General features: G+C 41.1%; 3 protein-coding genes across 4 annotated transcripts in view; 2 read left to right on the top strand and 1 right to left on the bottom strand.

Moving 5' to 3' along the window:
- Positions 1-839: 839 nt before the first annotated feature.
- LOC103462997 (E3 ubiquitin-protein ligase TRIM21-like) lies at positions 840-7,278 on the top strand. Of its 2 annotated transcripts, XM_081605576.1 has the most exons (2): positions 840-1,370; positions 4,752-7,278. In XM_081605576.1, exons 1-2 carry the CDS (start codon positions 1,136-1,138, stop codon positions 6,152-6,154), a joined length of 1,638 nt encoding a protein of 545 aa, XP_081461702.1. In that variant the 5' UTR covers positions 840-1,135; the 3' UTR covers positions 6,155-7,278. The 2 variants fall into 2 exon arrangements, with proteins under 2 accessions (XP_081461702.1, XP_081461701.1); XM_081605575.1 differs by lacking the exon at positions 840-1,370 and having other exon boundaries at positions 4,732-6,583.
- Positions 2,672-10,807, top strand: part of LOC145551191 (E3 ubiquitin-protein ligase TRIM21-like) — a 39,461-nt gene continuing 31,325 nt past the window's right edge. Inside the window, exon 1 of the mRNA XM_081605572.1 lies at positions 2,672-3,118. The gene's annotated coding sequence lies outside the window, so the exon portion shown is untranslated. The remainder of the gene's footprint in view (positions 3,119-10,807) is intronic.
- LOC103462995 (USP6 N-terminal-like protein) overlaps positions 8,825-10,807 on the bottom strand; it is a 17,247-nt gene continuing 15,264 nt past the window's right edge. The window contains exon 14 of the mRNA XM_008406088.3: positions 8,825-10,807. This exon is cut by the window's right edge and continues 33 nt beyond it. Coding sequence (XP_008404310.1) covers positions 10,320-10,807 — 488 coding nt within the window. The 3' untranslated portion in view covers positions 8,825-10,319.

The following is a 10,807-nucleotide window of genomic DNA, read 5'->3' as shown; positions in this document are numbered from 1 at the left end:
CTGCAAAAATGATTTTTAGATTTGACATCAAAGGAGTGAAATGAAGCTAAATAGTTCAATAAAAGGTGGAACGAGCTGGGATGTTTGGTTTAAAATAAAATCTGTTTTTTCTTCCTTCTGTTAAATAAAAACAATAAAAACGTGGCTTTTATTTCAAGCAGTCCTGTGAATTGTACAACAGAGTATTTGGCCATTCTACAATAACTGTTGTTTAATGATAGCATAAAAAAGACAATTTGACAGATTTTAAAATCTGACGTGACCGGCTCAGTCGTTTGATGGTGATGTGTTAAAAGATGAAATATTTCATTATTTATAACACTGATAATAAGAATAACTTCACAAGATGTGGGACATTCCTCATTTACATTTTTGCTAGCAATAAATTAAAAAATTAAGACATTTTATTGACTGAGAAATTATAATTATTTTATAACTCAAAATGAACACATCCATTTATCCCTAGATGGAGAGATGTCTGCCGACATCAATCATAATAAAATATAATTTATATTGACATTTATTTAATTATGTACTTAATATATTTGTGTTTGTTTCCAGTTTGAATAATATTGACACATTAAGGTAATTTTTTAAAACGTTTTTATTATATTTCCTTGTCTCAAATTATTTTTATTTTGTATTTTCATCACTCTGTGGTTTGCTGAACATCTAAAAAATAAATAGAAAAACAGGCGTAACTTTACGGTTAACTTGTGTCGCTGAACGCCTCCATGACTCGTTTCCTTCTGCAGGAACAAACTTCTTGTTGGAGCCATTTATTCCTTTTTTTTAAAAAATAAATTTGAATCTTAGTTTCTTAGTTTACTTCACATTTTTTGTATAATTTCCAAAGTTTATGTGTAGGTTAATAACTGATTATGTTTTGTTTCACTTTTATTTGTTTCTCTTAGTAAAACAGAACTGTAGGTCCATTTTCTATAAGCAGAGAGACTGGTACAGGACCAGCATGAGGCAGCAGGAAACCATGTTCATGTCAGTTTTATGCACAAACCTCCAAATAAAGTGTTACTGTGCTATAAAATGGCCCTTCATGACTCTAAAACACTCAAACTGCCCCTTAATCAACTTGTTTTAACTGAAGTTTTCTCTGCTCTGTCCTCAGAGCTCAGAAATGTCTTCTGGCAGAAATCTGCAGTCTAAAGATCAGATTCTTTGCTCCATCTGTCTGGATGTGTTCACTGATCCAGTCTCCACACCATGTGGACACAACTTCTGCAAAACCTGCATCACTCAGCTCTGGGATGCAAATGTTCCCTACAGGTGTCCTCTGTGCAACGACCATTTCGCCTCCAGGCCTCAGCTGAGAGTCAACACTTTATTAAAAGAGATGGTTGATCAGTTTAGAGGTGAAGCTCAGCAGGAAGCCAGCAGCAGCTCAGAGCAACAAGCTGCCAAACCAGGAGAAGTTCCCTGTGACGTCTGCACTCGACCCAAACTTGATCCAGATGAGCCAGACGGCTCACCAGAAATTTTGCCAACTAGATCCATGTTTCTGAAGTTTGGTGAGAAAATGGATCACTGTGTTACTAGGTACTTCTCTTCAGAGTACCCAAAAAGCAGGCTGTATTTAATCAGAACCACCCGATTCTGGTTCTCCAGAATCACATCCACTCTGCATATGTGGATGTGCAGAGTTCACACATTATGCCTTCCTCCAAAATGAGTCTGACCCCCCAAGTGGTACAATACTGGAGCAAACAAAACATTATCTACCACCAACTCACTTAAACTGATTGTGCTAAATAGAAGATCACAATAGGAGCAAAAGGACTTTAGTTCATGATTTACTCATTGAGCATAACATTTTTAACAAAAGCAATTGGAAGCCAAAAAGCACTTGTGCCTATTGAATCAGCAACTCGTGAGACATTTTAAAGTGAGAATAAAAAGCCTGAGAGGGGGAACGGATTGTTACAATAGTTCATACTTCATTAAACTATAAAGGTTTTTCTGGGCAAATTGGACTCAATTGGAAATTGCAGTAAAAGGCCATAAATGAGCTCTGGCACTAATTTTAAACAAAACCCTCAATTTTTTCAATGACTTTAGTCAGATTTTATCTGTTGCTGTATATGGATTAATTATTTAATTGTGAGAAACTTGAGCATCCATGTTGACACTCCTGAAGGAAGAGGAGCAAAAATTCTAGGTGACCTACTTCAAAACTTTGTTTTGCCTCAACATAACCAAGCAACACACAGATACTCTGGACTTGTTGAACAGACAGGGTGTAAATATTTCCAACATCTCTGTAATTGATGTTGCCCTGTTTGGTCATTTCTCTGTTGTCTTTGAAAGTATAGTCTTTGTTCATTCGTTTAGCAAAACTTTCTATTACAAAACGCGTTAAGCACAACACCGCAGAAGCTTTTGATCAAATCTACTCTTCAACCTTGATTCTCTGCTGTAACCCAGCAGATAAGCTGTCAAGACATCACACATTTGAGCATTTAATTGCTCCTGTTAAAGTGAAGATTGTCTGGTAGGAAGACACACTGGAGAGAAATGCTGCACTAGGAAGATGTGAAAAAAAGTCTCCGTCAAAGGGCTGAATATACGACCATTACAAAGGAAAAGAGAAACAAAACGACAGGCCTTTCACCAGGATGGTGATTAAATCTAATAGCACCACTGAGTCCTTTATTACAAAAACCTAACTTAAATTAGAGCATTTGTCACAATAAAAAGCAGGGGCCTATCGTTGAATGACACTGCAAAAGTGAAAAACGTACCACTTTTACAGTGCCTATAGAGTAATCACTGCACTGGATGTTTCACCATTTTATTGGATTTAAAAATCAAGCATGACCAACAAAATTTAGCTTTGACAAAAAAATTATGCCAAAGTGAAAACATGATTATAAAAAAATTAAAATATATAGCATAATATATAGTAACTGTATGAATATTCACCCCCTTTAAAGAGTCTGTTTTGTTTCCTTCTCTCTTTTTCTGGGAGGAGCAACAGAGTCATGAGATTAAAACATCTCTCCAGTTTGCCAAAGTGAAGCCTGAGCTGCTGTGGAGAAAAGCCTCCCATTCTCTTTCTAAAGACAAACCAAGTTCATCTTTATTCATCAACAAACCGATACTGGTGAGTGCAACAGAAAACTAATTTTCTGGGTTTCTACAAACAGAAGACAGGAAATTTAAGACCTTTCTTTTGGACTCAGATCATCTAAAAGGTAACAGATGGCAGTTCATAGTTTTTATGTTTTTGGTAGGTCTGTTTTTCTAAGTTATTCTGGTATTCTCAGTCCTGAACACTTTGTTGTTTCCAGTTTGGTCTTTCCATTTTCTGTCAGTTTTTTACTCCTTTCTCATCAGTTCAGGTTTTGGCGGTTCATATCGAGTTTCATAGTTTATCCTTTAGCTCCGATTATTAGTTTTTTCCCTTCGGATTATTCCTGCCTTGTTCTTGTATCAGTGTTTTGGCTTTCTTATTATCAGTTTCATTTGTACCACTTGGGTTTATTATTATTTATTTGTCTGGTAAGTGTGTTGCTATGTTAATGGGGGTTTTGTTAGTGTTGCTTCTTGTCTACATGTATTTATCTTCTTAGGTTATTGTCAGACCTGTTTCTACTGTCGTTTCCAGTTCCTCTGTTCAGCTAATTTGCCCAGCAATCAAACCCATTTAACCCAACTGGGTTTCCCCATCTTAGTTATGCCACTAACCTGTTTCACCAGTTATTCCAGTTCCCAGCTTTGTTTTGCTTTCTGCTGGATTCTCTGTTCTGTTTTGCTCAGTTCAGGTCTGCTCCTTCCTCATGTGTAAGTTTATGATTTTTTTGAGAAAATAAATCAGCCTAATACCACACTGTCTGTGATTTGGCTCTCCAAGAACCCCCATGACAACGGCAGCCATCCAGCTGTGCAAAACACCTGGCTAGACCAAGCTCTGCCTTACAGATGCAGTTCCTCCTCAGAGCTGCAGTTTTCAAGAAGTCAAGCTTCTGCCTAACAGAGCAGCCCTCCCCCACTCCTTCAGACTAGCCAGCAGTAATAAGCCAACACCTGGTGGAACTGATCATTTGCTGAGCTCATTATAGGAGCTACTTCTCAGTGAAACACTGTTAACGGGTTAATAAAAAAGCGATGCTGTGATAAATTCCTGGAGGTAGATTTTAAGAAAGGGCAGGAGTTTTTAAGAGAGACCCAATTTCAAGGCATTAAATTATGAAGACAATTTTTTAACTCATATTTGACATACACACCTATATATAAATGCTCTCTCCCTCACTAGTCCTCTGCCTCCTTCCTTACAGCTCGTGTACAGTCTCAGGGTGCTGGATTTGGGGTGGAATCCTCCATGCATGGTTAGTAGCTTCCTAGTCTTAACATCCGTGGCCTTCATCTCTTCCATTGGCCAGCTAATTATTCCGGCAGGGTATCTGATTACTGGTAAGGCATAGCTGTTTATTGCACAGATCTTGTTCTTGCCATTGAGCTGGCTTCTCAGGACTTGCCTTATTCGTTGGAGGTATTTGGCTGTGGCTCCTTTCCTTGTGACCTCATCGAGGTTGTCATTTGCTTATGGTATTCCCAGGTACTTGTAGCTGTGCTCTATGTCTGCTATTGTTCCTTCTGGGAGTGAGACCCCTTCTGTGTGGGCGACCTTCCCTCTCTTTGTAACCATCCGACCACACTTCTCTAGTCCGAATGACATCAAAATGTCAGTGCTGTAGATCCTGGTTTATTGAAAGAGATGGTTGATCAGTTCAGAGGTGAAGCTCAGCAGGAAGCCAGCAGCAGCTCAGAGCAACAAGCTGCCAAACCAGGAGAAGTTCCCTGTGACGTCTGCACTGGACCCAAACTGAAGGCCCTGAAGTCCTGCATGGTGTGTCTGGCCTCCTACTGCCAGACTCACCTGAAGCCTCACCTGACCGCTCCACGTCTGAAGAAACATCAGCTGATGGAGCCAGTGGAGAACCTGGAGGACAGGATGTGTCTGCAGCACGATAGACCTCTGGATCTGTTCTGTAGGACCGACCAGACATGCGTCTGCTCACTCTGTCCTGTTTTAGACCACAAGAACCATGAGTTTGTTCCTCTGATAGAAGAATCTGAAGGAAAGAAGGCAGAGCTGAGGAAGACAGAGGCTCAAGTTCAGGAGATGATCCAGGAGAGACGACTGAAGATCCAGGAGATCAGAGAGTCGGTGAAGATCAGTAGAGATGCTGCAGACAGAGAGAAAGCTGGAGGTGTTCAGGTCTTCACGGCTCTGAAGGAGTCTGCTGAGAGAGGCCTGAAGGAGCTCATCAAGGAGATCCAAGACAAACAGGAAGCTACAGAGAAACAGGCTGAAGGCTTCATCAGAGATCTGGAGCAGGAGATCTCTGAGCTGAAGAAGAGGAGCTCTGAGGTGAAGCAGCTCTCACAGGATGAAGATCCCCTCCACCTCCTCCAAAGCTTCTCCTCCCTGAAAGATGCTCCACCCACCAAGACCTGGACAGAGGTCAGAGTTCATCCACCAGCATATGAGGGGACTGTGGAGAAAGCTCTGGCTCAGCTGGAGGAGAAGAACCAAGTGATGATCAAGAAGTTGATGGCGATGAAGAGGGTCCAGCAGTTTGCTGTTGATGTGACTCTGGATCCTGATACGGCTAATCCTAACCTCATCCTGTCTGATGATGGAAAACAAGTGAAACATGGAGATGTGATGAAAAATCTTCCATACAAGCCAGAGAGATTTGATCAGTGTCCATGTGTTTTAGGTCAGCAGAGTTTCTCTTCAGGCAGATTTTACTTTGAGGTTCAGGTTAAAGGAAAGACTGACTGGGATTTAGGAGTGGCCACAGAATCCATCAACAGGAAGGGAAAAATCGCAGCAAGTCCTGAGAACGGTTTCTGGACTGTTGTGTTGAGAAAAAGATATGAGTATAAAGCTTGTGCAGGACCTTCAGTCCATCTCTCTCTGTACCCTTGTCCTCAGAAGGTCGGGGTGTTTGTGGATTATGAGGAGGGTCTGGTCTCCTTTTATGATGTAGATGCTGCAGCTCTGATCTACTCCTTTACTGGCTGCTGCTTCAAGGAGAAACTCTACCCGTACTTTGGTCCCTGCCTAAATGATGGAGGTAAAAACTCTGCTCCTCTGATCATCTGTCCTGTTAATTGGGCTGATCGTTGATCTGAGTAACTCTGCAGGTGAAGTCCTATTAGTGGAGAGGAGAGCTTGGAAACGTCCTCAGCAGATATTTCTAGCTTCTGATTGATTAAATGATAAGAAAACAGTTTTTAGCTCGTTGTCGTACAGATTGCCAGATTGTTTCTTTTCCAGCTTTAGACCAGCATGCAAACGTTTCAAACCACAGATCAAATTAAAACTAATTATATTTCTAATATGTTCTGCTTTATTGTGGTTTTGTTTGAACTTTTAATCAGAATGGTAAATGCAATGTGATGATTTTTAAAAATAGAAAACTTTGGAAGTGGCTGTTCAGTTTATTTTTGATGTTATATGCATGTTAAATATCTATTGTTAAATGTTAAATGGAAAGAAGAGATGGATCCCACAACTTTATGATTAAAACAGTAGAGAATAAACTAAAGATTTAACATTTATTTTCTCTTGTGTAACATTTTTTTAAAAATGTGTGTATAAAACTGTTGTGTTAGTTATATACCAGAGCAGGTTCAAAATAGGAAATATAAACCAGCACACACGTCTTCAAGTGTTCCTGGTTCTTGAAGGAAGTAAACATGATAATCTTGTTGGGAGAAACCCTAAGTGTGGTGACAGATGTCAGCACACAATGTTGATTGAAAAAAAAAAAGCTCGTCAGCAGACAGATGAACAGCTTGTTCTGCTCGCTCTCATCCTCAGGTTCTTATTAAAGTTATTTAATATACTCACTCTTTCATTGTCGCCCCTCAAATTTAAGAACACTGGAATTTTTACTTTTTTCTTTATTATCCCAAATTTTTTCTATAAATGACTTCAGACTTAGCACATTTCAGTACCCTCAAATCACATTCCCATTCACGCACACGTTCACACCCTGGTGATGTTGAGCTACTGGATTGTAGCCACAGAAGTGAGGCTGCCATACTGAGCCTTTGGCTCTTCTGACCAACACCAGCAGTCAAGGTGGGTGAAGTGTCTTGCCCAAGGATACAATGACAAATGTGCATCAAGAGGAATTGCTGCAGCTCGGATCTTCTCCTTTACTGGCTGCCGCTTCAAGGAGAAACTCTACCCGTTCTTCAGTCCATGTTTTAATGCTGGAGGTAAAAACTCTGCTCCTCTGATCATCTGACCTGTTCAGGCTGATTGTTCCTCTGATGAAGATGAATCTGAGTGACTGCAGGTGACGTCCAGTTGCTGGAGAGGAGAGCTTGGAAACATCCTAAGCAGAAAATCAATAGTTCAGAATACTTTCTGCTTCTATTGCTATCTAATCCCAATAAAGTGAATTGAAGCTTGATTATTATGAGATAAAATGCAGAAATATTTTTTATGCATTTTTTCATTGAGCTCATCCATTTCAAACGTCGGTTTGCCTTTAAGAGGACATATCAAAACACACATCAGTATTAATACTGTAAATTTGACAACACTAGTAAAATAGGTTACTTCACAATAATGTAATAACCTCGATGTCCACTGACAAAACTCGGACTATGCTACCTAAACAATATTAGCCCGACCTAAACAAGGTTGACCCACTTAAATGAACTCAACATAAACGGACAAAACCATAGCAAAAAATTATGACACAACATCAACAAAGCAAATTTAGACACTCACCAGAATGGAAATGTCTGGAAGAAACTTGTAGGCATCTGGGGATGTTGGAGAAGGTAAATATCAGGACGTCTCACCGCTGACACCAGGACATTCGTCTTCTTCTCGTTAGCTCCGTTAGCTTAGCCTCCTCGCGTTGTTTCCAAGCAGGATGAGTGTGAAAATAAAGTCCGTTTTCCATCTTTTTACCTTTTCGGTCGTGTAATCGGACATTACATCCATTAACGCAGCAAGTTTGTGCCAATAGCTAAAATATCTGAGAGACAGTCGTTTTTGTCGGTGGCAACAAAGATGGCGCCGATACCCCTCCGACTAGAGCAGTGACGTCACGCTCCGAAGCTCTAGACCAGTGGTTCTTAACCTTTTTGGGGGTACCGAACCCCCCAGTTTCACATGCGCATTCACCGAACCCTTCTTAGTTCCCCCTCCCCCCTTCCCGACACGGTATTCTGATTTAGTAATGTAATTATATTAGCTGTGTTACCACCCCACGCCACTAGAGGCAGTAGCAACCCCGAAAAGATGCGACTAAGGATCAGATTTAGTAAAAAAAAATTGGTAAAAACGGTGAGTTTTGCTGAAAGACACAACAAGCTCAAATCCATGCTGAGTGGAGCTCCTTCAATCAGGGCTCTTTCGCAGCACTGATTGGCTAAGCAATGTAACGTGATCCTCTGATTGGCTAAGCAATGTAATGTGATCCTCTGATTGGCTCAGCAATGTAACGTGATCCTCTGATTGGCTAAGCAATGTAACGTGATCCTCTGATTGGCTAAGCAATGTAACGTGATCCTCTGATTGGCTAAGCAATGTAACGTGATCCTCTGATTGGCTAAGCAATGTAACGTGATCCTCTGCAGCAAGTGATGGCAAAGCGGGGCGTCATCACGACTTTACACAAGTGTGTCTTTACCTCCGCCGCAGAGGCTCCGCCGAACCCCTGAGACCGACTCACCGAACCCCTGGGGTTCGATCGAACCCAGATTAAGAACCACTGATCTAGAGGGTAATAAATGTTTTACAATAAAAAAAAGACACATCACACACTCAGAGGACAAAGGATATACAAGATGTATTGTTGCAGAATCAGATTTTTTAACAGTTCCTATTTATTAAGATCTATTTTTTTAAGACACTGAAGACCAAGAACCTGTTCTACTGAAGCAACTTGGACTGACAATTTAACATTCCATCGTTTAGTGAAATATTATGAACATATTCATATCTTAGAAATTAACAGCATCAAAATTTGAGTCCTGATTTTAGTTTAAAGTTAAAAAGCTTTCCAGAGTTTTAGCTAATCTACAACTAGAGACGCTCTAAACCTAAAGCAACCACTAGATGTCAGTGTTTCCTTATTTCTAATCACAGAAAAGAGCAACTTTAACCCAGTTTTGCCTCCTGGATCTACAGTACTGTCAAATTCTAACACAAAATAATTTATCACCTCAAAATCAATTTTTCCATTATGCAACAAATAAAACTGAATCCCAAAGAAGAAAATAAAGAGTTGCTGTTCGAACCATAAATAAGAGAGCTACACAAACACTTCCTTACAGTTAGCTCCATGTGTACAATCAGAAGAGTGAGCCCGCTCACTGAGACAGAGGTTCTGTTTGGTCCAACACCTGAAAGTTGTCCACAGAAGAACTGAAGCAGATCCAAATAAGGCATCCAGACATTGTTATATACAACAAATAAAAACCAAACTGTGACTAAAACAGTTTAAAAAGGCAGACTGAGCAGGTCTACGTCACAAAAACTTTACAAATCTAGAAAAGTGTAATTAGTGTTGTAAAGAGGGAAGTTTCAGAACTTATTCCAGCTAGAAGAAGTCCAAACAGGAGCTGGGAGAAGACTCCAAAGTCGGATCTCCTGACCGACGCAGATGGAATCTGATCTGGTGCCAAACTGGATCCATATTCACCCAGCGTCGCTCAGCTGAAGGACAAAATCCTCAAACTTATCACAAACTTCCACTAACAGCCATGTTTTACGCATTTGCTAACTTTGAAAATTTTCAGTGCACTTAGCTTTTCCTAAATTATTTTTTCTGATAAATTATAAAGTACAAATTTGTCCATAAATCATGTATTGACAAATTTGAGCCTGAGGATGATATAATATGTTTTAGCTCATCATTGACAAATGATGAGTATCAACATGTTTAATGTTAGTGCTTTAGCATTAGCTTCCACCATATATTTAGCATTAGCTTGTAATTAAATGCTATGTTGTTCCTCTACCATATGAACATGTTTGGGTTCTGCTTGGAGATAAAAATCACCCAGGAAGCTGAGTCAGCTGATAAATATGGACCCTGCTGTCACGTTCGGTGTTTCCTGACTGAACCTGCCCGTCTGGAGTTCGACTCTGTGGGATGACTGAGACGAGTTGGAGTCTTCATGTTCATCTGAACTGTTACCTGGAGAAGGCCAGAGAGTGCCATGCTAACTCGCTTCAGTCTTAAGACAGAACATTTTCCGTTGTCACAGAAACCAAATAAAACATTCAAGCCAAACTGGACCTCTAACCATTAATCTGCTGCTCATGAACCGTTCGGTGGCGGGTTTTCCTCTGCTTCTCGACTCTGGTTCTGGTCAGTGCTCCTGGTGGAGGACAGAGTCGAGTCTTGGTCCAGAAACTGGGACGTGTCTCGGTCCTCAGTACTTTCTGACTCAGACAGGCACTCAGACTGAGCCAGAACCAAAGCTGGAGATGCTGGATCCCAGTCCTGGTCTCCTGGCAGCGATGGATGACCTGGACTCCCTGGGGGCCGGTAAGGCGGCGGCCCCATCAGTGGGGAGCCATCAGGTGTGAGAGGCACCTGGCTGTGGATGATGACGGGGTCTGGAGAGGGCAGCGGGGCCTCCTGCTCCTCCACCACATCCAGATCCCTGGGGTCCTTGGAGGGGCTCTGGTCTGGGGAAATGGAGTCCGACTGATGGGACATGATGTGGAGACTCAGGCCGGCTCTGGGGAACCCAGTGGCTGAGGACGGCTGGACCGGGCCGAGCAGGACCGGCAGCTCCTGAC

The sequence above is a fragment of the Poecilia reticulata genome, chromosome 3 (genome assembly GCF_904066995.2).
Source record: "Poecilia reticulata chromosome 3, P_reticulata-male-v2, whole genome shotgun sequence".
Classification (NCBI taxonomy): Eukaryota; Metazoa; Chordata; class Actinopteri; order Cyprinodontiformes; family Poeciliidae; genus Poecilia; species Poecilia reticulata.
Note: the sequence above shows the minus strand (reverse complement) of the source record. Positions and strands in the feature narration are given on the sequence as shown.

Bases quoted from the DNA above. Each gene is read 5' to 3' on its own strand.
- LOC103462997 (XM_081605576.1), top strand. From the start codon at position 1,136: ATGTCTTCTGGCAGAAATCTGCAGTCTAAAGATCAGATTCTTTGCTCC. The intron at 1,371-4,751 runs GTGAAGCTCAGC...ATCAGTTCAGAG, and splicing joins GATGGTTGATCAGTTTAGAG to GTGAAGCTCAGCAGGAAGCC.